This window comes from Aquarana catesbeiana, linkage group LG04 (assembly GCF_042186555.1).
Source record: "Aquarana catesbeiana isolate 2022-GZ linkage group LG04, ASM4218655v1, whole genome shotgun sequence".
Classification (NCBI taxonomy): Eukaryota; Metazoa; Chordata; class Amphibia; order Anura; family Ranidae; genus Aquarana; species Aquarana catesbeiana.
The window spans coordinates 568179574-568206270 of record NC_133327.1 but is presented as its reverse complement, the minus strand read 5'-3'; the positions used below and the strand labels follow the sequence as shown (position 1 = coordinate 568206270).

Genomic DNA, 26697 nt, shown 5'->3' with positions numbered 1-26697 from the left:
AGGAAGGGGATGAAAGCGCCCAGTATTGGAGTGGTTAAAGACCAGGCTTTTTCCGGCTCATTTTGTTTACATTTGAAAATCTGTTTTTTGTTTTTTTTTGCTAGAAAATTAGTTAGAACCCCCAAACATTATATATATATTTTAAAATCAGAGGCCCTAGAAAATAAATTGGTGGGTTTTGCAATTTTGTATGTCACACGGTATTTACACAGTGGTGATGCTTTAAAAGCCTTTACAAGTTACCAGTTTAGATGTACAGAGGATGTCTAGTGCTAGAATTACTGCTCATGATCCGACGTTCGTGGCGATACCTCATGTGTGGGATGATTGTGGTTTGTGTGTGTGTGTGTGTGTGTGTGTGTGGGACAGACGCGCTAGCACGGGGGGGACGGAGGCAATTTTAAATTTTTTTTTTTTTAATTAATTTATTTTATACTTTTTTTTATTTTTACACTGTTACTTTCATTTTATTTATTTTTTTATCACTGTTATTGCTGTCACAAGAAATGTAAACATCCTTGTAACAGCAATAGGCATATGACAGGTACTCTTTATGGAGGGATCTGGGGGTCTATAAGACCCCAAATCCCTTCTTTACACTCAAAAGCATTCAAAATGCCAAGATCAGCATTTTAAAATACTTTTGATTTTCAAAAAATGGCGCCGTTAGAGCGCTAGTTAACCGGAAGTGATGGCATGTCATCGCTTCCGCGTTATCATAGCAGCTTTCTTTGGGCCTCCGACTAGACGGCAGGCATCTTCCCTGTACAACCACTTGAAGTCAAATGACGTACCAGGTACGTGATTTGGCAGCAAGTGGTTAACTGAAAAAAGAGTACATAAAATATATGAAGACGCCATTTTTGAAATTTCTTTCAATAGAACTGTCTGTATTGCCCAACGGCAACTAATTAAATTCATTCAGCAGCTGTCACCTTTCATTACAGGTTTGAATTAGATTGGTTGATGACAATCAATGACAGTTATAACTAGAAAAGCTACAATTTCTGGGGAAATTGTGTGAAGTGTTCTTGCCTCCACCAGTAGTCTACAACTGAAGTGGGCGGAGTAACTGGGAGGAGTGGCTTGAGTAACTGTTGTGTGGTTAGAGTGGCTGGAGTAACTGTGTGGAGTGTTTGGAGTGAGTAAAGATAGTAAACATTACACTAACCAATTGATTAATCAAATTTTAAAAAGTGCACATGACAAGCTTGATAGAGTGAGAAATGCATTTCAACTTTTATTTATTTATATAGCACATTTAATTGCAACGTTGTTGCCCAAAGTGCTTCACAGTTACATTAAAACATACATTTATAAAAACATTAGCAGCGTTATCAAGCCTAGAAGATGAAGGTATGACCACATGCATTTGGGGGGTCTCAGCATCTTGACGTAGAATGGAGGTGAAGGTGTGCTATCTGTTTGATGATAATCAGTGTTTATAAACACTGTTTCCTGGCAACGCTCAAGGCCTGTTTATGCTTCACAACTACTGCTCAAAACACAATACACAGGATCATGATAGCTGTAATAACTGTGCAGTACTTCAAACGGTCGTATTTTAAAAACTATAAATCCTAGAGTGAAGAGCTTTATATTGTGAGAATCACAGGACCCTGACCTAGATTTTGATGCATCGCAGTTTAGATATTGCCCTTCAAATTTGAAGTGGCTAGAGTGGAGTTTCAATGAATGTCAATGGACGGCGTGAGTTGCAAACAAATGGTCATATTGTGAAAACTATCAGGACTATGGCTTAGCCGTGGACATGTTTAGTGGCAGCAGGGATAGCTGAACATTTTGATATAAGATTTGTGTAGGTGGGATTGAAAAATTACTTGGTTACAAAAGTAAAGTAAAAAAATTTTTTGGGAATATTTTTTTTTTTGTAAAAAATAAAAACCCCAGCAGTGATTAAATACCACCAAAAGAAAGCTCTCTTTGTGTAAAGAAAATTATAAAAATTTCATCTGGGTACAGTGTAGCATGACCGCTAATTGTCATTCAAAGTGCGACAGCGCTGAAAGCTGAAAAATGGCCTGGGCAGGAAGAGGGTGTAAGTGCCCTGTAGGCAAGTGGTTAATCAATAAAGGTTGAAATCCTACAGATAGCAACTTTTTCCCCCTCTCTCAGCTTTTTGTAAATGGTTAGGCCTATTTTCTGTTGCGGAAACATTACAAGAAATGAGTGGAAATACCCCCTAAGGCAGCAGCAGGTATTCCCATTGGAGGATTTCACCCACCTTCTGTTTCAGGGGCAGCTATATATGTATTTTAGATTTTCTATGATTTTCTTATAGTGACAACAAATACTTAGACAAATAAAGATGTTTTTTGCATGCCAAACAAAACCAAAGAAAATTCCAAGCTCAACTTACCAGCCAGCCTGCAACCAACTGGATTCTTCTGCCCAACAATTTGTGTTAAAAACTGGGGTTCAGTTAGCACACAATTGCAAATACATGCGTAAGCTGCAGAACCACTCCACGGCACCCCAGTATTATCTGCAGTCCTAACTCAGTAGATTTATAAAAGCCTGCATTAAGGAAGCACATGCATTCTAATGGATAGATAGAGGGCAGGTGAGTCTGGAGGGAGCCTACCCCTCTTTAAAGGCAGAGGGGTGCACTGGACACCCAGAATATAGGACACTGGCAGCAAAGGTGTCAAGTGCATCCCCTCACCAGTATTCCAACATTACAAACAAATGGCCACTGCCCTCACCTATAACTGGCCTTTGCAGCAAGGATCACCTTGAAAGGGCGACCTATGTCAAACAAAGCCAAAGAAAATTTCCAGCTCAACTCGCCAGCCTGCAACCAACCGAATTATCCTGTCCAACAATTTGCGTTAAAACAGGGTTTAGTTAGCACACTCTATACCCATTAGAATGCATAATACTGGGGTGCTATGAAGTGGCTCTGCAGCTTATGCATGTATTTGCAAATGTGTGCTAACTAAACCCCTGTTTTTAATACAAATTATTGGACAGGAAAATGTGGTTGGTTGCAACCTGGCTGGTGAATTGAGCTGGGAATTTTCTTTTGTTTTGTTTGACATGCGTCGGCCTTCCATGTGCTCCTTGCTGCGAAGGCCGATTATAGGTGGGGCAGTGGCAGGATTGATTTGCCACATACGAACTGGAGGCTATATTTACTCACCATATGGACAACTACTCAACCTATCTATCTCTATTTTCAACTGTGATACCAGTGACTAAGGAACCATAGGTGGTGCCAGTGCAGGTCCACCCAGGGCCGTCTATCCTTTTTGACACTCTCGGCTGCCCTCTATATACCCTTGTCCCACCTGACACAACTCAGTGGGATACTACATACCATCCAATCATAGGAGGTCCCAGTGTATACTTGCCAGGACCCCTCTTGTCTGTTCCTCAACACCCCCTCTTCATCTTCCCAATCATCATCCTTTGGGGCTATGATGTATGTCCACTGAAATGGCACCTGAATGAATCTTTTTTATGCTTTTATTTTTTATGACTATTTTTTCAAGTTACTCTGAAACGCGGATATGTTCATGCAACTCTTCTTATAAATATCAGACAGTTTTTGTATGGAAAAATCAAGGTGTGATAATATATACCTAATTTTTTACTATGTACTATATATTTGATAACTGTATATTCTTCTGCTTTTTGTAAACCTATTTGAAATAACATTTCAAATTTTTAAGAAAACACTGTATACTCTCTTATGCCTTTAAATCTCCTTATAGAGGGGTAAATTGTATTTTTGTTTTTTCCACATATCATAGGGATGTGGCTATATTAACCACTTGCCGACTGCCGCACACAGATGTTAGTTGGCAGAATGGCACAGACAGGCAAATGGGCGTACCTGTACGTCCCTTTAAATTTGCCGCCTATTGGGCGCGCACGCCCGTGTGTCCCAGGAACTCGATGTTTGCCGGCGGCCCGCGATTGCGGTGAGGAGAGGCAAAACGGGGAGATACCTTTGTAAAACAAGGCATTTCTCTGTTATTCCTAGTGACATGACAGAGATCCACTGCTCCCTGTCATCGGGAGCAGTGATCGCTTTCATGTCAGTGGTAGCCCATCCCCCCACAGTTAGAATCACTCCCTAGCACACACTTAACCCCTTGATTGCCCCCCAGTGTATAACCCTTTCCCTGCCAGTGTTATTTACACAAAAATCAGTGCATTTTTATAGCACTGATCGCTGTATAATGACAATGGTCCCAAAATAGTGTCAAAAGTGTCCAATGTGTCACCATAAAAATCGCAGATTGCTGCCAGTACTAAATAAAAAAAATAATAATAAAAATGCCATAAATCTATCCCCTATTTTGTAGAAGCTATAACTTTTGCGCAAACCAATCAATATACGCTTATTGAGATTTTTTTTAACAAAAATATGTAGAATACATTTCGGCCTAAACTGAGAGATAAATTAGTTTTTTTATATATTTTTGGGGGATATTTATTATAGCAAAAAGTAAAAAATATTGCTTTTTTTTCAAAATTGTGACTCTTTTTTTGTTTATAGCGCAAACAAATAATCAAATGATCAAATATCACCAAAAGAAAGCTCTGTTTGTGGGAAAAAAAGGATGTCAAATTTGTGTGGGTACAACGTCGCACGACCGCGCAATTGTCAGCTAAAGCGACATAGTGCCGAATCGCAAAAAATGCTCTGGTCAGGAAGGGGGTAAAATCTTCCGGGGCTGAAGTGGTTAAGCAGATATTTGAAGCTCCACTTTTTTCTAGTTTTTGATGTTTTTTTGCTTGCACATGTTTGGATGATGGAATTCAGCAGAGCGCATTCACAAAGCTAGGGAAACTTTCCCTGGAAAATGGAAATGTCCTTGCAAAGTGAACAGCTGATTTGCAGTTAGTAAATCAACCCTAATGTGTCTGTTGTAAACAAGCCCTTAGTATCCCATTCTTCTATGTCTGTAAAATTCCTACCTTCATCCTTATCTGACAAATCTCTAAATCTATTGAGAACAGTATGGTAGTGCATCATAACATCTGAAAAAAAGGCTCTGACAACAGCAGGGTATACCCAAAATTAAAACTGACAGACAAAGGTGAAAAGCCGGTTGTTGTCTCTAAGAAATGTTCTACATATACATGCACAGAAAGAAAGCGGTATAATTGTTTTAGAATATATTCAATTTGACTTACCTTGCATGTTTCCTGTTTTACTCCTGTGCTCTTCCAGGGCTGGGCTATGTTCTCTTGTAAATGCATGCATTAGTTACAAGTGTTTGTAATAGTAATTATTTGTCTTCAGGAAATACACCCACGGAGCTCATGCTGTGAAAATCTATTCCCTTCTGACTGATGAATTGTCCTGGTAAAAGAAAAGAAAATACAACTGTTAACAGTAAAGAGAAAGTGCAGCTTGTATAAAACATACAAAAATCTAGATGTAGAAGACTGAAAAATAAAACTATTATTGGTTAAACTGATGCATCATGGAAAAAAGCCAAATTTGTTCTGGTTCTGCACTAGATGGGAAACATTTTTTTTGGAAAAGAAAATCTAGTTTCAGCAACTCCACACACAGCTATTAAAGAGGCATGCTAATTAAAATGTTCTTTTTTTAGGTTAGAAGTAAATAAATATTTATTTGCTGTCATAGATAATAACATAAATTAAATAATAAAGTAGGAAGTCATTTGAAAAAAATTCCTTTCAAGTGATTAAAAAAGTGCACCCAAAAGAGAATGAACCAATATTTATTCAACAATGTAACTAAGGTAGATTCTGTTTTAAACACTACTACAATAATGTTTTAGCATGCAAAAAAAACAGTAATACCCGTAACCCAGAGCTTTGTGAGCAGCCTTAGGCCTCTTGCACGCCTCAGCCTGAAGAAGCTCAGTACAGTGGTTTTATTAATGATCTAAAAGCCTATTGTGTACAATGTGCCTGTACACACAGACGAGTAAACAAGTGCTGCGTATTGAGTAAAAAAAATTGAAAAATCTTCGTTCCCGGTCAGTATTGCAAGTACACACAAATACACGCATATGAGCATAAATAGAAGCTCAAACATCAGTGCTGTGTGCAAGAGGCCTTACCAAGAAAAGCTAAACCTAAATAGCTAAACAGCTAAAATAGACATTGGCTGTTTGTCAAGGAAGCTTGGTAAGGAAATGCATAGTGCATTTAAAGAGCTACAGATCTATATCCATTATATGAATTTCTAGTATACCTACAGTATATACATGTGTATATACTGATCAACTTGGCTTCTTCCACTATTAACATGTTTTATTACAATGAAAATGCTAAATATTTTGCAGCACTTTACGACCGACCATGAAATTGTTTTTGTGACTGATAGTAGAGAGGGGAATAATTGCAAGTTAGAGAAGAGTAAGTAGGGTAAGCATGTTGGTGCTCTTTACTTCTGTTTAACCATTACAAAGGGATTTCTTTTCTGTAATATCTTCATTAACAATATTTCAGCTTTAAAGTGGTGTTCCACCCGCAAATTATTTTTTTTTAATTCAGCAGCTACAAACACTGTAGCTGCTGAATTTTAATAAGGACACTTACCTGTCCAGGGAGCCCGCGATGTTGGCCCCCTGAGGACGATCCAACCATCGGATCATGTGTAGGCGCCGCCATTCTAATTAAGGGAAACCGGCAGTGGAGCCTTGCAGCTTCACTGCCCGTTTCCTACTGCGCATGCGCGAGTCGCGTGGTGCTTTGTGAATGGCTGGTTGTCTTCTGGGACACACACAGGTCGCAGAAGACATCAGGGGGGCTCGCCAAAGAAGAGGATATGACGTCCTGCGCCACGGACCGGATGGATCGGAAGTACAGGCTGTACTTCATAAATAGGTAGGTTGGAAGAAAAAAAATGTTTAACTAGCCAAAAACGAGGGTTGGAGAGGTGGTCTTTCATTTAAGACCACCTCTCAAAAGTGGGTGGAACTCCGCTTTAAGAGGAACTTCCAAAGTAAGAGGGTGTGGAAAGTGTGCGGTGTTAGTAAAGCTTTAACAAAGTGATACACTACACATTTTAAAGATGATTTGTGACAAATAGCTTTTCTTTAGAATTGAAGAGGTGCAAAGAATGGTATATAATCTTTGTAGCTTGAATCTTCCTTACACCGGATGGCCATTACATTTAAATAACAGTTTATTGCTTTAAACTTGAATGCCCACTATTTAAAGAGATTAGTTTCCCTGCACTGGCAAATGATACCCAGACATACTGTATTCTTGTAGGTATTATGCCCTGTACACACGGTCGGACTTTGTTCGGACATTCCGACAACAAAATCCTAGGATTTTTTCCGACAGATGTTGGCTCAAACTTGTCTTGCATACATATGGCGGATCGGATGAAAATGATGGCCACCCGCGATCATTTGGGGGAATGACAGAACAGTGGTCTGCCTATGTAAACAACATTTTTTTCGATCAGGCCCAAAATGCGCTCTGCATTAATATTAATAACTATGGATTTCTGAGAATATGCTTGTACTTGGAAGTCCATAAGATTGCTTAGATGTTCAGAGTGCATGCTTGAGCCTGGCCAGAAACATTTTGATAAGGGTCCATGCAATCAAGAGAGTAATACCTCAGAAACAGGTAAGTGTAAGTGGGCTGGGGGCCTACCATACTAATTGCACCAAAGAAGCAATTTTACTTTAAAGTGGTTGTAACGTCAGAAAGTTTTTTTTTTTTTTTTATCTTAATGCATTCAATGCATTAAGATAAAAAGCCTTCTGTGTGCAGCAGCCCCCCTAATACTTACCTGAGCCCCATCTCTATCCAGCGATGTTCACAAGAGACTCGGCCGCCTGGGGCTCTCCCTCCTGATTAGCCTTGATTGTATGTCTCGCATTTCCCACCTTGATTGTATGTCTTGGCTCAGCCAGAGGGGAAAGCTACATATGGGCACAGTGCTCAGGTATATAGTGCTGCTGTGGACTGAGAAAAGAAAGAGATAAGACACTACCCTTGTAAGTTTAATTCTTTTGATTCTCCTTGGCAGCAGGATTTGTCCTGTCACCTCTCCTGTTTTTTGTTGTCTCTCTGCTTCCTCACACATTCTGTGTCATTCGTGTTGCTTCCTCCCTCCTTAAGCAGCAGCAAATATTTAATCTGTCAGCTAATCGTCCTCTGGTGAGACTTTCTCACTTAATCTGATTTTGGCACAATGCCAAGAATAGAGAACAATTTCAGCTGTACAGAGCAGGATAAGACAGTGTATTACTTGATCTTAAACTGTATAAGCTTATGTTTAATGTTTTACGTAGCTATACCTGCAAAAGGGGCCAGCCTGAAGTCCTCTATCTAAACTTAATTTTATTACTAAAGTTCTACTTTCAAGTCCAAAATAGTATTTTGTCCTGTAGAAGACACACTGAGTTCAGGCCTTCATAGTCCCACCCCCTAAGGAACATCAGCATGATGTCCTGCATTTGCAGTGTAATATTGCAGATAGGGTTGCTGACGTAATGACATCAGAGCTACTCTCTCATCATCAAGGACTTCTCACCGCAGGAGATGATCGAAAGAGGGGAAATGGGGCCACTGTAAGGGCCTGGAGCTAGAGTTGAACTTTAACTGTCTCATTTATATTGGCATAGTCACAGAGGCGATGGTGTATATGTGTTCACTATTATACTGAGCATTTTCACTGCTATATCCATTGCAGCAATATGTAGCTCATTGAAATAAATATTACTGATATTCATTCAAAGTGTTCATTTAGCAAAGAAAGTCCTGTGAAAAAAAAAAAAGCAAACAGATTTTTTTTTTGCAATTGATTGGTTGAATAAACACTCAGGGGTTGATTTATTAAAGACAAATAAGCTGTTCACTTTGCAAATGAAGTTGAACTTTGCATGAGAATTTGCCCCAAAGCTTAGTGAATCAGGTTAAGCTCTGCTGACCTCCATCATCCAATCCTGCGCAAGCAAAAATGCATTTTTTTTTTATGCATTTTTTTTTATATTCCTTGCATGTGATTGGTTATCCTTTGCAAAGTAAAACCTTACCACGTTCAATAAGCTTTGAGGCAAATCCCCTTGAAAAGGTAACACCCTGTTTTCCTTTAGCAAATCAACCCAACAGCATCACATGTCTAGTAAGTTAAATTAACTACTTGCTGACCAGCCGCCATCGTTATACTGTGGCAGGTGTGCTCCTCGGCATGAGTCACCATAGCTGTACGGCGGCCGCTTTAAGGGGTATAGGAGGCATGCGACCGCGGCACAACGTAGAAGCCGATGCGCGTGGCCGGAAGCCGCAATGTCCGCCGATGATCGCTCCTCTGAGAGCCAGAACAGGGATCTGTCAATGTAAACAGACAGATCCCCGTTCTGACAGGGGAGGAGAGATCTGCTGTTCCTAGTGATCAGGAACAGCGATCTCTCTTATCCTCCTCCAGTCACTACATTGCCCCCACAGTTAGGTCCCTTTCACACTTGGGAACTGTTAGTTTTTTAGGCAGCCCTTAACGGACGCTCCATGCAGGTCAGTGGAGCGACGGATGTCAGTAGTGACCTGTCCGCTGACATCCGATCTGCTACGCTCCGCTAAATCCAGACAGATGGGAACCCTATTTTCCATCCGTCTGGCGGATCGGATGAAAATGATGGCCACCCGCGATCATTTGGGGGAATGACAGAACAGTGGTCTGCCTATGTAAACAAGGCAGACCGCCATTCTGTCAGTGAGGGAATAAGAGCTCTGCGATTCCTGCTAATCAGGAACACAGATGTGTCTCTTCCTGGAGTCAGTCCATCCCCCACACAGTAAAAAAAGCACTCATAGGGAACACAGTTAACCTTTTGATCACCCCTGATGTTAATCCCTTCAATGCCAGTGTCATTTTTACATTGTCAGTGCATTTTTATTAGCACTGATCACTGTATTGGTGTCACTAGTCCCCAAAAAGTGTTACTTTGCAGCAGTAAAAATCTGACACTATGTCGCAGTCCTGCTAAAAATCACTGATCACCGCCATTAACAGTATAAAAAAAAGAAAAGTCCAAAAGTCTATCCCTAAGTTAAGTTGTAGATGCTATAACTTTTGCGCAAACCAATCAATATACGCTTATTGGGTTTTTTGTTTAACAAAAATATGTAGCAGAATACAAATTGGCCTCAACTAATAAAGAAATTTGATTTTTTTGCATTTTTTTATTGGGTATGTTTTATAGCAGAAAGTAAAAAAATATTTTTTTTTCAGAGTTGACGGTCTTCTTTTGTTTATAGCGCAAAAAATAAGAACTGCAGAGGTGATCAAATACCACAAAAAGAAAGCTCTATTTGTGGGAAAAAAGGACATAAATTTTATTTGGGTACAGCGCTGCACGACCGCGCAATTGTCAGTTAAAGTAACGCAGTGCCGTATCGCAAAAAATGGCCTGGTAAGGAAGGGGGTAAAAGTTGCTAACATTTACCTATAGGTAGTGTAAATATCTATTAAACGTGTACCATTTTGGACCGTGTTTCTCAACTCCAGTCCTCAAGGTGCCCCTACAGGTCAGGTTTTCAAGGCTCTCCAATATTTTTCACAGGTTATTTGATCAGTTTCACTGCCTTAGTAATTACCACAGCTGTTTCATCTTAGGGAAATCCTGAAAACATTACCTGTTGGGGCGCCTTGAGGACTGGAGTGGAGAAACACTAGTTGAGGAGATATTTACATTACATGCAGCCAGTGACATCACAGGCGCATGCGCTCTAAAGGAATGGCCATGGGTGCCGTTCCTTTCTGAGCCCTGTGTCGTAAATGGCAGCTCCCGCGCACATGTGCGAGAGTGACATTATCGCAACTCCAGACAATCACAGCCGTATCCCGCAAACTCAGAAGCAAGACGGGTGAAAATGGGAAGTGCCTGCAGTGCTGACATCGCGGCGCTGGAACAGCTTAGTTCTAAGGTAAGTTTCACATAATGTGCTAACATGCGATGCATACTAGGACATTCTGACTTTACCTTGCGGGAAGAAAAAATTAATAAAAACATCCAGCAGTATACAACCGCTTTAAGGTCTTTACTGGTTAGCCACTCAGTGGAGTACTTCAGTGCATGTGATGGAGCATTGTACTGCATACATTTCATGGCCTTCTTGAAAGATGCAGACTTTTGAGTCCATGTTCAACCCGAAATGGTCCAGCTAGCTCATTTTTAATAATACCAGCCCATACCAGTACCCCACCTCCACCTCCCTGGTGTCTAAATCGAAGGGGAGCTCTGTGTCCGTTACTGATCCAGCCACCGGCCCATCCATCTGGTCCATCAAGTGTCATTCTCATCAGTCCATAAAACCTTTGAAAAATCAGTCTTCAGATATTTCTTGGCCTAGTCTTGATGTTTCAACTTATGTCTCTTGCTCAGTAGTGATCGGGTTTCAGCCTTTCTTACCTTGGCCATATCTCTGAGCACTGAACAGCTTGTACTTTTGGGCACTCCAGTTAGGTTGCAGTTCTGGAATATGACAGCACTGGAGGATAATGAGTTCCTAGTAGCTTCACGTTTGATTCTTCTTAAATCTTTGGCAGTTAATTTGCTGATTTTTTTTTTCTCAACACGTTTCTTGCGACCCTGTTAACTATTTGCAACAAAACGTTTGATGGTTCTGTGATCACGCCCCAATATCTTAGCAATTTCAAGAGTGTTCATCCCTCTGAAAGGCATTTTACAATTTTTGACTTTTCAGAGTCAGTTAAATCTCTTTTTTGGCCCATTTTGCCTGAGGAAAAGAAGCTGCCTAATAATTATGCACACCTTCACATAGGGTGTGGATCTCCTTAGGCCACACCCTCCCTCATTACACAAATACACATCACCTGATATGCTTAAATCCAATAAGCATTCAAGTTTATACAGCTTGGAGTTGGACGATATGCACAAATGTGATTTGTTCAAAATACTTACTTGCACACAGTATAATATATTAAATAACAAGAAGTCCATAACTAAAATAAAAAAGGGGTCCAGCGCCAAAATGCCTTTGCATGCAGTGATGAGAATCTGATGCAGATCACCGGATGCTTCAACTCACATTGTGCAACCTCCTGCATAAGAATATACAAGTACATAGATATGCTTCTATAATAGTGATAAAAATATTCAACAGAGTACTGATTATACAGCAGCAACCAGCGGCGAAGTCCAGGTTGCTTGCAGTGTTTGCTTTAAATCAAATTAGTCCAATGGTTTGGGTGAGTTACCATAGAGTAAATAGCTGTGTATCCTGCTTACAGATCATTTTGTTTTTTGTTTTACAGTTACTGGAGCTGTGCAAGCTGGTGAAAGATGATGCCCTGGAGGTAGTTTCCGCGTTTAACATTCCTGATAAGACCATCCAGGCTCCCATTGCTGGCATTCCCAGCACAAGAGCTCAGTGGGCATATTATCCTCAGCCACAGCAGAAAGGAGACAGCAAAGTGCTAAAGAGAATTAGTGCAAAGCTATAAGTGTGCCCAGATGGATGTCATAAAGAAATAAAGTCAAGCAAAATGACTCGGAGAAAAGTTCAAGCTATCTTGTTCTCAATGGAAGAAAATTATTCAAATACCTTTATAATAAAGACTTGATATTTTCTGTGATTTTGAATACTGAAACAATAAATAAGCACGGATAACAATATGAAGACATGGGGACTTTTAAATTTAATTTTTTATAGATAGATTTTTAACAGAAATGTAAAAATGAAATGATAATGGAGTTATTGTCAAGGTATACATATTGTAACTGTAAAGAAATTTTATGTAACAGGTTAAGAAATATACTGTCTTTAATAATATAGACATGATTTTATTAATCACGTACCGTAAATCCTGTGTCTCAATCATTATTTTAAGTTTCATTCTATTTAAAAAAAAAACTGCTATGTTAGTGTTTGCTGAGTACTCTAAAAATGGGTCACCCGTTTACATCAATGTCAAAGAAATACATCATTGCCTCAATCATTACAAATTGACAAGTGGAACAGAAAATATAAATCTGAACGTAAGTTTCCTTATGGTAGTCCCCCTTATGGTAAGAATCTAATGTTCTTTTAGTCTAGCGAGCATTTAATAGACAGAATTACTTACATTACTCACCGCTCCTGTAGGTCCCCTTTCCCCCTTGCTGAATAACCGATCCTCCGATGGATTTACCGTACAATGCAAGACCAAGGGTTCTGACCAGAGTCCAGCTTTTAATCTTCATGTTTTATTGGATCAAGCAAATTTTTGGATATTTAGTTGGAGACAGTAATAACTAGTTCTAACCCTTCCCACTTTTTTGTAAACTAAAAAACAAAAATTGGGCTATATATACAGTGCCTTGAAAAAGTGTTCATACCCCTTGAAATTTGCTATTTTGTCATGTTACAACTAAAAAACGTAAATGTATATTATTGGGATTGTATGTGATATACCAACACAAAGTGGCACATAATTGTGACGTGAAAGGAAAACGATAACTGGTTTTCAAATTCTTTTACAAATAATTATCTGAAGAGTGTGGCGTGCATTTGTATTCAGCCCCCTTTACTCTGATACCCCTAACTTAAATCTAGTGGAACCAATTGCTTTCAGAAGTCACCTAATTAGTAAAAAGAGTCCACCTGTGTGTAATTTAATCTCAGTATCAATACAGCTGTTCTGTGAAGCCCTCAGATGTTTCTTAGGGAACCTTAATGAACAAACAGCATCACAGAGGCCAAGGAATACACCAGACAGGTCAGGGATAAAGTTGTGGAGAAGTTTAAAACAAGGTTAGTTTATAAAAAAATATCCCAAGCTTTGAATATCTCATAGAGCACTGTTCAATCCATCGTCCGAAAATGGAAAGAGTATGGCACAACTGCAAAACCTACCAAGACATAGCCGTCCACCTAAACTGACAGGCCGGGCAAAGAGAAGCAACCAAGAGGCCCATGGTAACTCTGGAGGAGCTGCAGAGATTCACAGCTCAGGTGGGAGAATCTGTCCACAGGACTACTATTAGTAGTGCACTCCAAGAAGAAAACCTGTTAGAGTCTGCAAAAGACTTGAGACTGGGGCAGAGGTTCACCTTCCAGCAGGACAACGACCCTAAACATACAGCCAGTGCCACAATGAAATAGTTTAAATTAAAGCGTGTTAGAATGGCCCAGTCAAAGTCCAGACCTAAATCCAATTGAGAATCTGTGGCAAGACTCGAAAATTGCTGTTCACAGACGCTCTCCATCCAATCTCACAGGGCTTGAGCTATTTTGCAAAGAAGAATGGGTAAAAATGTCACTCTCTAGATGCGCAAAGCTGGTAGAGACATCCTCAAAAAGACTTGCAGCTGTAATTGCAGGGAAAGGTGGTTCTACAGTATTGAGCTGAATACAAATGCACGCCCCACTTTTCAGATATTTATTTGTAAAAAATTTGGAAAACCATTTATCATTTTCCATCCACTTCACAATTATGTGCCACTTTGTGTTGGTCAATCACATAAAATCCCAATAAAATACACTTATGTTTTTGGTTGTAACATGACAAAATGTGGAAAATTTCAAGGGGTGTGAATACTTTTTCAAGGCCCTGTACATTTTAGTCGATCATAGTCATTAAAATTAAATTCTCAGCATACAGCTGAATACACCACTAATATGTATCTACTGTATAGTAGATGTTTTATCTGCCAAATAATTGTTATTTCTGTCTATCCTGTCCTGAGACTAAAGCTGAACAAAAAAAAAACTGACAGCTCAGGAGGAGCCGCTGTACTAACTATGCAATGTTAGTACAGTGCTTTTGCTGTGCTTTTATACTCTGATGGGGGGGCACCCCCGCCAGAACACTACGATCAGTGCTTTCAGCCAGGCTAAGAGTGCTGATCAGGAGCCGATCGACAGACCTTTTTCGGTCATGCCCCTTCGACGTGCACAAACGGCAGGCTTCTATCGGACCAGCTGCAGTACACATGGGCCAAAAGTCACCCAACGTCTGGCTCGTGTGTGCTAGGCTTTACTCATCCCCGCTAGCCTGGGTACCTGACTTTTCTTTACTGCAGTTAAGCAACACAGCCAGGGAGGTCATCTCCCTGGCCCCAGTCGGTCAGTGGTCAGTAGTACATGCTGCATTTGGGATAAGTATCCAGAGCAATAAACATAAGTGTAGACATGTCATTTCTTTTCAAGCTGCTTCAATAAGTATTATACAGCAAAGAAAGGACATTTCGGTAGATTTTATTTACAATACCTTATTGTTTTCTTAAAAATACCTTAAACTGAACTCTGTTTAAAAAAAAAAAAATCTATTCAAGTATAAATTCTTAAACTAGAACTAAGGGCAACAGTAAGTGAGTAAGGGAGGGTTATATACCCTGTAAGGTTTAATTTTGCCATCTTTGGCCCATTGGGGAGATTTTCCTTCACTTCCTATCGTATCCCATAGCCAAGCAGGAAGTGAGATAAAATCCATGCAAATTAACCACTTGTGGACCGCCCTATAGCACTTTTACTACTACAGGGCGGAAGCTGTGTGCAGGATCACGTATTTATATATATATATATATATATATATATATATGTGTGTGTGTGTGTGATTATGCACTTCTACCTGTAAGGGGTGCACCAATATCTGCTGTGATAATTCACAGCAGAAGATGATCTGCGGGTCCCGGAGACTCGATGTCCTCCATCGGTCTTAGTAAAACACAACTCTTCCCCTAGTGAAAGCAGCACACTGTACACAAAAACACTGGCTAGGCACACAGGTAACCCCTTGATCGCCCAGCCAGTGTCATTAGTACAGTGACAGTGTATATTTTTAGCACTGATCACTGTATTAGTGTCACTGGTCCCCAAAAAGTTTGTTAGTGTCTAATAGGCCGCCGCAATATCGTAGGCCCCCTATAAGTCGCTGATCGCTACCATTACTAGTATAAAATAAATAAATAGAAATTCCATAAATATATTCCATGATTTGTAAACACTGCAACATTTGCGTAAACCAATCAATTCGCATATTGGGATTTTTTTGACCAAAAACATGTAGTAGAATGCATATGGGCCTAAATTTCTGAAATATATTTTTTTTATTTATTTATTGGACATGTTTTATAGCAGAAAGTAAAAAATTTTTTTTTTTTTTTTTCAAAATTGTCAGTCTTTGTTTATAGCGCAAAAAATAAAAAGACAGGTGATCAAATAACACCAAAAGAAAGCTCTATTTGTGAGAACAAAATTACATAAATTTTATTTTGGTACAGCGCTGCATGACCGTGCAATTGTCAGTTAAAGTAATGCAGTGCCGTATCGCAAAAAATGGCCTGATCATTGGGGGGTAAATCTTTTGGAGGTCAACTGGTTAAAGGAATCTCCCGTGGACCTCCCCAGTCACGAGAACTAGTGTCCCCATTGGAATATTTTCCCTCTATTACTTTTCTGGGGAAAACCCAAAATTTGGGATTTTCTTTTACTTTCACATTCAATGATAAAGGTAAACTGTATGTCTGAAAGCTACGCTCTCTTGCTCTCCCCCCTCAGGATGAATGAGGGACTATGTACTATGAGCTTTGTACTATGTATATAGCAGTGAACATGACTTCAACTAACATGCGCTGCTTGTTCCAAACAACAAGAAGTGAAGGGGAGAAAGGTTCAGGAGTTCACGGAGAAAGTTAAATATATGGCTCTCACCACTATAAGAGTTTCCAGTGAGACCAGAAAGATAGAGCAGCAGTGCTTTAGCCAGGATGGTGCTGGATTGGTGACAGGAGAGTGGTAAGTGTTGGGGATGTCAGGAGAGTGGTCTGTGTTAGCCACTTGCCGACCGCCGCACGCCGATATACGTCGGCACAATGGCAGCGGTGGGCAAATGGGTGTACCTGTATGTCTCCTTTAATTTGCAGGGCTAGTGCGCCCGCCACATACTGCGTGACCGTGCCTGCGGACTCGATGTCCGCCGGTGTCCCACAATCGTGTCACGGAGCGGCAGAAAGGGGAGATGCCTATGTAAACAAGGCATTTCCCCTTTCAGCCTAGTGACATGACAGGGATCTACTGCTCCCTGTCATCGGGAGCAGTGATCGCTGTCATGTCAGTGGTAGCCCATCCTCCCCACAGTTAGAATCACTCCCTAGGACACACTTAACCCCTTGAGCGCCCCCTAGTGTTTAACCCCTTCCCTGCCAGTGTCATTTACACAGTAATCAGTGCATTTTTATAGCACCAATTGCTGTATAAATGACAATGGTCCCAAAATAGTGTCAAAAGTGTCCGATGTGTCCGCCATAATGACGCAGTCATGATAAAAATCGCAGATGGCCGTCATTACTAATAAAAAAAAATAATAATAAAAATGCCATAAAACTATCCCTTATTTTGTAGATGCTATAACTTTTGCGCAAACCAATCCATATACGCTTATTACGATTTTTTTTTTTACCAAAAATATGTAGAATACATATCGGCCTAAACTGAGGAAACAAGATTGTTTTTTTTACATATTTTTTGGGGATATTTATTATAGCAAAAAGTAAAAAATATTGCTTTTTTCAAAATCGTCACTCTTTTTTTGTTTATAGTGCAAAAAATAAAAACTGCAGAGGTGATACCACCAAAAGAAAGCTCTATTTATGGGGGGAAAAAGGACGTCAATTTTGTTTTGGTGTAACGTTGCACAGCCGCGCAATTGTCAGTTAAAGCGACGCAGTGCCAAATCGCAAACAGTGCTCTGGTCAGGAAGGGGGTAAAATCTTCCGGGGCTGAAGCGGTTAGGGATGTGTAACCCCTAACACATATATGCAGCCTCACATGAAGTGGGCTGTTTTCCGTGGGGCCACATATACAGTATGTGTATCTCCCTTTGTGCTGGAAGCACGCCGCAATCACGCTCCTAGCACAGAGTCTGGGCTAGCAATGAGCAATCGGAATCAGGATAATAGCAAGAAATTTATAGCTACATTAAAAAAGGGTTTTTTTACCATTTTGGGCCAGTTTTTCTTTGATAAAAAAAATCAGGAGATATACATTACTATTTACCATCAAAAGAAAGCACAATTTGTCCTGAAAACGCAGTATAATTCACCTGGATGCACAAAGTTGTTGTGATGATATGTACAGTTTTACTAACACGTATCAAAGTTGCAAAATTGTGCTTATTTATATTTGTTTTACCCTTAGACCCCATTCACACAGGGGCAACACGACTTGCAGGTCGCCTTAGCGAGGCGACCTGCAAACGACTGCCCGGGCGACTTGCAAAACGACTTCTGTATAGAAGTCTATGCAAGTCGCCCCCGAAGTCGTACAGGAACCTTTTTCTAAGTCGGAGAGACTTGCGTCGCTCCCCTTAGAACGGTTCCATAGCACAGAACGGGAGGCGACTTGTCAGGCGACTAGGTCGCCTGACAAGTCGTCCCTGTGTGAATGGGCTCTTAGGCGTGAAGGGGTTAAGGTAAAAAACATATCGACTGAGAAATACTTCAATTGCTGAGTGACTAAAGTTTTGCAATATTTGGAGTTAGTTACAGAATCCCCAGCTTCAGAAGGTAGCCATGTTATCTAATGTAACTGCTGCTGCCTTTGCATTGTAGGCAGCTACAGTAGCAGCTCTGCATCCAGCTAAAATTGCCTGCTGAACGTGACCTGTGGTATAAATTTTGCAGTGTGTACTAACCTGGCCACTGACCATATGAGAGGATGCGAGGATGATGGGGGGGGAGTTAAACTGCAGCTCATCCACCTGTTTTTACTGTCAAGTGTGACATGACCCCTTATGGTGATTAATTCGGAATTAAAGTGTAACTTTTCATCTGACTAGAAAAGGTTCTAATGATGTACAGTGGGGAAAATAATTATTTGATCCACTGCAGATTTTGTAAGTTTACCCACTTTCAAAGTAATGGAGGGTCTATAATTTTTATCATAGGTGTATTTTAAATGATAGAGACAGAATATCAACCAAAAATCCAGAAAAAACACATAAAACAAATGTTATAAATTGAGTTGCAGTTCGGTGAGTAAAATAAGTATTTGATCCCTAAGCAAAACATGACTGAGTACTTGGTGGTGAAACCCTTGTTGGCAAGCACAGAGGTAAGATGTTTCTTGTAGTTAGTGACCAGGTTTGCACACATCTCAGGGGGGATTTTGATTCTTTACAGATCTTCTCTAAATACTTAAGGTTTCTTGGCTGTTGACGTTTCAGCTCCCTTCATAAATTGTCTATATAAGGTCTATAGACTGGCTAGGACACTCCATGACCTTAATGTGGTTCTTCTTGAGCCACTTCTTTGTTGCCTTGGCAGTATGTTTTTGGTCATTGTCATTCTGAAAGACCAATCCATGATCCATCTTCAGTGTTGTGGTTGAGGGAAGAAGGTTCTCATCCAAGATTTTACAACACATGGCCCCATCCATTGGCCCCTCAATGCGTCAAAATCGATCTGTCCCTTTAGGAGAGAAACAGCCCCAAAGCATATTGTTTCCACCTACGTGCTTGACTGTAGGGATGGTGTTCTTAGCGTCATAGTCAGCATTTTTCTACCGCCATAAACCGTTGGTAGAGTTAATGCCAAAGAGCTCAATTTTGGTCTCATCTGACTACAGCACTTTCTCCCAATCCTTCTCTGAATCATCTAGATCGGGGATATGCAATTAGCAGACCTCCAGCTGTTGCAGTACTACAAGTCCCATGAGGCATAGTAAGACTCTGACAGCCACAAGCATGACACCCAGAGGCAGAGTCATGATGGGACTTGTAGTTTTGCAACAGCTGGAGGTCCGCTAATTGCTTATCCCTGATCTAGATGTTCATTGGCCTGACTACATGTGCCTTCTTGAGGAGGGGGACTCGCCGTGTTAGGAGGAAAAAATGCTGACTATGATCCTAAGAACACCATCCCTACAGTCAAGCACAGAGGTGGAAATATGCTTTTATGGCTGTTTCTCTGCTAAAGGTACAGACAGACTTTGCAGCATTGAGAGGCCAATGGATGGGGCCATGTGTTGTAAAATCTTGGATGAGATTTAGAATATACCTATGATAAAAATGATAGACCCTTCATTTCTTTGTAAGTGGGTAAACTTACAAAATCTGCAGGGGATCAAATAATTCTTTTCCCCGCTGTACATCATTAGAACCTTTTCCAGTCAGATGAATAGTTACTCTTTAATTCCTAATTAATCACAATAGTCAGCATTTTTCTTCCTCCAAACACGGCGAGTCCCCCTCCTCAAGAAGGCACATCTACAGTCATGCCAATGAACATCTAGATCAGGGATATGCAATTAGAGGACCTCCAGCTGTTGCAAAACTACAAGTCCCATCATGCCTCTGCCTCTGGGTGTCATGCTTGTCGCTGTCAGAGTCTTGCTATGCCTCATGGGAATTGTAGTTCTGCAACAGCTGGAGGTCCGCTAATTGCATATCCCTGATCTAGATGATTCAGAAAAGGATTGGGAGAAAGTGTTGTGGTCAGATGAGACCAAAATTGAGCTCTTTGGCATTAACTCGTGTCGCCATTTATGGAGGTAGAAAAATGCTGACTATGACCCTAAGAACACTATCCCTACAGTCAAGAATGGAGGTGGATGCATTATGCTTTGGGGGTGGTTTTCTGCTAAAGGTACAGACCAACTTTGCTGCATTGAGTGTCCAATGGCTGGGGCCGTATATTATAAGATCTTGGATGAGAACCTTCTTCCCTCAGCCAGAACACTGAAGATGGGTCCAACCTGCATATGTGTGAACCCAGCCTAATGCCATGTACACACAATTGCACATTCCGACAACAAAATCCATGTTTTTTTTTCTGACGGATGTTGGAAAAAAAATGTGACCAATTCTCTCATATGCCTTTGTTGCAGGAGATCCGTGAGAATAATCTTGATGATTTCAGGAATTATCTCAGGACGACGGACCCCGTGTTTTGGCTTTACTGTCCCCCAAGCCATCACTCCTGAACAGAGGCTAGTCGCCACCTTGTGCTACTTGGCAACGGGGAGAAGTCTGCAGGACATCAAGTTCTCGACAGGCATCTCCCCCCAGGCTCTGGGGATCATTATTCCAGAGACCTGTTCTGCCATTATACAGGTCCTGCAGAAGGACTATATTAAGGTAATATTTCTCCTTTAATATCACATTATATGTATTTAATGTTTGCTAATGTATTGTATTTCTTTCATCATTCCCTAATTACCATGATTGTAATATGCTGTGAATGTCCCCTTTCTCCTCATGCATGCTATAATTTTTCAAACTTCCTTTTTTGTCCTTCATGCTTATTTGCCTTCACTGACCTCCCCAGCATGCTAGCCTGGGCCCATACCTACCTAGCCTAGTCACTTAACAATGTATTTTGTCAGCTCCATAGTACTGCTTTACCCTAAGCACCCCCTAAAATGTGTTTAAATGTTATTTGTGTGCTTAAATTCATGCAGAGTGCCAGAGGCTTTTTTTGGGGGGTCCCAAAATCATTTGGAACCCCCCCCCCAACCGCTAAGTCAACCGATACCAATCCTATATCTGCTGACTTTGCCAAACCCATACACAATATACCTACCTCTTTTGTGGTCATATAAATAAAAATATGATGTGCTAGAGTGTGCTGAAGTGCCCCTATCACGGCACAAAGAGATACAGTACATATACAACAAAGTGCAAAAGTATCTACCACACTATGCACTATATCCCATAAAAAAAACTAACCTAATGTGCACAAATAAACTGTGCAATAGGCATATGGAATGATAATGGTAATATTAATAAATACATTTGCTCAAAAATAAATAAGTGCAGAACAGGTGCTAAAAAAAGTGCAATTGACAAATAAAATAATGATAGTAATTTTAATAATTAATATTGCTTCAAAAATATATACATGCAAATACTGAAATTGCTTCAAAAATATATACATGCAAACAAATACTGAAAAGTGACATGTGCCAACCAAAAAGTGCAAAGTGTCACGCAATACATGTACTTAATAGTCCATCATGAACTAGATATATATTGAACACAAAAGTCCGTCACAAAAGTCATGACAAATGATCTTCAGTAGTGATGTATTCAAACGTGCTAAAATTCCATGTGCCACAGATCATGCGATGGTGAATCAAAGGTGACCCCCCCAAGGTAAAGCGCTCACCTTAGAGAATGTGACTAAGTCGCTAGACAGTCAGGAAACACTTTTGAGCCACCCAGGGCTCTATGTGGATCACAGGAAAACAGGCTCCAGCATAAGCTCAAACAATAAGCAAGGAGAAAAGGAAAGGAACCATATAGTGTGATAACGTATAAAATATTTATTCCAAGGTCAGATAAAAAAACTCTCCCCCAAAGGGATACTCGCATTTTGAGGGTGCGTCAGTGCACCACTCTGAAAAGGCATATAATCTGGATATGAGGTAATGGATGTAACAGTGAGGATATGGAGACCGTCCCAGCACCGACAGCTGCTGCTGCCTAACACTCCATCCTGGCCCCTCCCCTACGCGTCTTCGACACAGGGCATACGTGTCATCATCAGGGGGAATGTAATCATGCAGAGTGCCAGAGGCTTTTTTTTTGGGGGGTCCCAAAATCATTTGGAACCCTCCCCCCCAACCGCTAAGTCAACTGATACCAATCCTCTATCTGCCAAACCCATACACAATATACCTACCTCTTTTGTGGTCATAGTTCTGTATGAATTCACCAAAGCATGTAGTGCAAGGGCCTGCCTGAATACTTTCAAATGGTACTGTTTAAAATTGTTCTCCTATTATCTTGATAGGTAATTGCAGAATGTAAAAAAGTGCTTCAATTTGTACAGTGTGTATGCATATTTTTGTATTATGACACTTGTTACCTGTCCAGTGGGCTGCCAATAGTGTAAGTAAGGAGGGGCTGGCCAAAGTATTACACATTATTTATGCATTCAGCTCTCGATGAAGTGGTGACGGTTACCTGTCCAAAACGTACCCCCCCTTAAAATTTTAACAATGGGCCATCAGAGGGGGTGAGGAATATGATAAGAGTACTTTTATATATTTGTCTTTAAATACTCCTTCAAATAAATGTTATACTGATGTTGGCCAAGAATGTTTGCATCTAATCTGCTTGCAATGTTATGTGCAAAATGACTAATTTTTTTTTTCTTGTTTGACTCCACAGTTTCCTTCAATGCCACAGGAATGGCAGACTGTGGCTTCCCAATTTGCCCAGCGTTGGGACTTTCCCAACTGCGGAGGGGCAATAGATGGGAAACACGTCCACATAGTCCCACCCCCCAACTCGGGGTCATGCAATTATAATTACAAGGGGTTTAATATTATAGTGATGTTGGCAGTGGTGTCGGTAACATATGATTTTCTCTATGTGGACGTGGGGGAAAAATGGTCGGATGGTGGAGTCATCGCCCAGATGGAGTTTTACCAACGGCTCCAGAATGGCAGCTTGGGCTTGCCACCTCCAGAAGACAATGTGAAAGGACTCTCGATCTTCTTTGTCGCGGATGAAGCATTTGCGCTGGGGGACCATCTTATGCGGCCATTCCCTATGAGGACCCTCACCCCGGACCAGAGGGTTTTTTAATTACCGGCTGGCCAGAGGCAGAAGAGTGGTAGAGAACACTTTCAGGATAATGGCCAGCCGGTTCCGCCTATTTCTGACACCAATCCACATGGCGGAATATAAACTGAACCATACTGTGCTTGCCTGCTGCATTCTGCACAATTTTGTTCGAAAAAATGCATCTAACTATGTGGCCTCAGTTGGTACTGAGGCCGGCTTTCCTGATACTTCAACCCTGATGGCACTTGAAGCTGGCCATCCCCCCAAAGCGCCCACGAAGTGAGACAAAAATATCTGGAGTACTTTGCGGGTAGGGGGGCCATTGATATGCGACACAATCAAGAAACATTTTAAAAATAATTATTTTTTGGATAAACTGAAATAATATTTCCTTGTATTTACTGCTTGTGTTTCTTTCTTTTGTGATTTTTTTGGTAGTCACGAAAATGGCGTGATTGTGGCAAATTAAAAAGCACCGTGGGAGTTTTTTACTAAAGGAAAATCCACTTTGCACTGCAAAAGTGGACTTGAAACTGCAATGAAAGTGCACTTGTAGAGCAAAGTGGATTTGCCTTTAGTAAAAAACCCCCATTGTCACTGTAAACACCAACTTACTACAAAAACTGCTTTTGAGCATTGAAAGAAGAAGCCACGCATTGTTGAGTAGAAAACATTTTACTCAGAGCACATTCACATTACATTTTTTTTTTGGTCACATTAGAAATATCCTTTTTTTGGGTCAACAGACATGTTTCCAAACATAACATACACAACTCAGGAACTTACAAAGTCCAACTTTTATAAAGTGTAGGCAATATCAGTCATTAGTATGTCCATACTGTGTTGATATTGCCTTCAGTAGATGGGGTGATGTCACCCCAGTAAAAGCCAAATTTTGAAGACGCACACAAATTGGGATTCAAAATGGGGATTTCCCTCCTGATCCCATGCCTAATGTCAGCATGTACTAGCTCCCATCATGGGGGATCAATGAACATGTTTTGGGGGTGCAACCCCTTCCTCTCACCTACTTCAGTTGCACGGAAGGGGTTGCACCCACAAAACGCGTACCTTGATATCCCGTGGTGGCAGATCGCACATGTTGACACACCGTGTGCATCTTCAAAATTTGGCTTTTAAAATACTTTAAAACTTGTTTTTAAAAACAAAAGTACACAATAAAATGGTACATTTTTTTGTGTGTTTTATATTCTGCCTAAAACATCAATGATCTTCATTTTTGTTGAATATCATTGATGTTTTCCTTTATCTTTTCTAAATCATGATTGCACCCTATTATCTCCCCGATGAGGATCTGCACACTTTCACTGGTGAAATGAGATTCTTCTTCCACAACATCCACATCACCTAAAAAAAAAAACACCATGTATTATAAATATGCAGGCATACATCTATTACCTGAAGCTGTGGTCTCAGACACTCACCTGTTGTGGTGACAATTTCGCCCACTTCATAAACTTCTCCCTCCACATCCTCTGTTTGTGGTTTTGGGATTTCCCCTTCTTTAGGAGGTGTGGGGTTCGTGGTGTCCTCAGATGTCCCGAGTCTTTTATCCCCTATGTGAATAAAAAAATAGGTATACTTAGCACACAGATATTTGAGGGCAGCAATAGTAAGATGAAACATTGCTTGGAAGTGTCGTACAATTGTCTGTTTTGGCAGAGTTCCAAGCGGAAGAAATTTTTAGTTCCTTTCTAAAGCTGGAATACTTACCTTTTTTTGTTAAAGTATCACACATGGAGACAGCCCTAGTATCCACTGGAGCACCTGTGTGGGACACCCTAAAAAGTTTGTTCTGGTGTCCCACACTAGTGCTCCTGCGTCCAGATGTGTAAACAGCTGCTGAGTGTACTCTCCTTACACTGAATCAAGTTTGCATTTCATTCTAGTACAAACCCATCTAGACAATAAACTTATTTTAATACAAATAGGCCTGAACAAATATAGTTAACCTGCATCTGCCCAAAACATCTTATAAGTGGGCGAACGAACGATGTTTCCTATGACCGATTACTGTGCCCATGAACATGAATGTTGGACTTTTAAACTGTACAACAGTAAAGAAAGGCACATGGAACAGCACAAACGTAATAAGGAGAATAGGAACACACGACAACTACTTACTTTTTTTAAGAACTCTCTTGATTCTTCTGTACTGATCGTGCTCCCTCAATTTGAGGTCTGACCATCGTTTCCTCAGTTGATCCTTGGATCGTCGTACCCCAAAATTCCAGTGCAGACTCTTCACAACTTTAGCCATGATCTTGGTCTTTCTCACATTTGGGTTGGGGTAAGGTCCATACTTCCCATCATAGTTAGCCCTCTTCAAGATGTCCACCATCTCTAAAAAGGACATATTTGTGGCCTTAAATCTTCTCTGGGATCGGGAAGTTTGTGGCTCCGGGCTTTTGTCATTGCTGCTCTCCTTTGCATGCACCTGCTGTGTCTCTGCCATGTTCTCTACCCACTGCGCCGAAAGAGAAGGGGCGGGGAATAGACTAGAAAGAACGTCAGGGGCGGGTGGAGTTTCACTCATGCGCAGTGTATATAAAACGTAACATGCGTGCGTTGTAAGTATGATCTGTGAGCGGAGGACGGAGTAAAAAATTGGCCTAAGGAGCACATATAATCTTGAGCATACTAAGGTCCAGAAATCCATGAGATCAGGAGCAGCAGCAGATGACATTTATGTCCCCAGGCTGTGGTACTATGAGAGACTTCATTTTCTGACAGACCAGACTGAAGTCAGGGAATCCCTCTCAACTCTTCTTTCCACGCTTCCTTCCACCCCAGCTGAGGCTTCCGACGCCCACCCTGGGCCTTCCAACCAGGAAGATGTGGAGGAGCCCAGCTTGAGCCAGGTATAGCATTGTTCAACATATTTCATGTCGTAAAATAAATGATGGTAACTAGATGTTATTATTGATCACTAATTGCTGATTTAATAAAGTGTTTTACATATCAATAGACAGTAGTGGCCAAAAATGTTTGGGACAAGAATGAAAAATTCTGGGGTCAGAATGATAGTCTTTTCTATTTATTAACATTCAATTTGCAACAGTCATGAGCTGAAACTAACTAACTAAAACTAAAACTATGTCCCTTTTTCATACACAGGAAAGCCTCAGCTAGGAGAAGGGCGTGGAATGTGAAAGCCAGGAGGTGGCTGTGGAATGTGGCAACCA

The 26697-nt window shown here is 40.7% G+C and overlaps 1 protein-coding gene and 1 long non-coding RNA gene across 13 annotated transcripts in view; one reads left to right on the top strand and one right to left on the bottom strand.

The window, feature by feature from the left end:
• The window catches only part of ACOXL (acyl-CoA oxidase like), a 513410-nt gene extending 500616 nt beyond the window's left edge, over positions 1-12794 (top strand). For both annotated transcript variants that reach the window (XM_073628050.1, XM_073628051.1), the window contains exon 19: positions 12254-12794. In XM_073628050.1, the coding sequence (XP_073484151.1) occupies positions 12254-12442 (189 nt within the window). In that variant the 3' untranslated portion in view covers positions 12443-12794. The remainder of the gene's footprint in view (positions 1-12253) is intronic.
• Positions 1-26697, bottom strand: part of LOC141140654 (uncharacterized) — a 905916-nt gene that overhangs the window by 52407 nt on the left and 826812 nt on the right. For all 11 annotated transcript variants that reach the window (XR_012243967.1, XR_012243970.1, XR_012243966.1 and 8 more), the window contains one exon: positions 5170-5338. This is a non-coding gene — a long non-coding RNA (uncharacterized lncRNA). The remainder of the gene's footprint in view (positions 1-5169; positions 5339-26697) is intronic.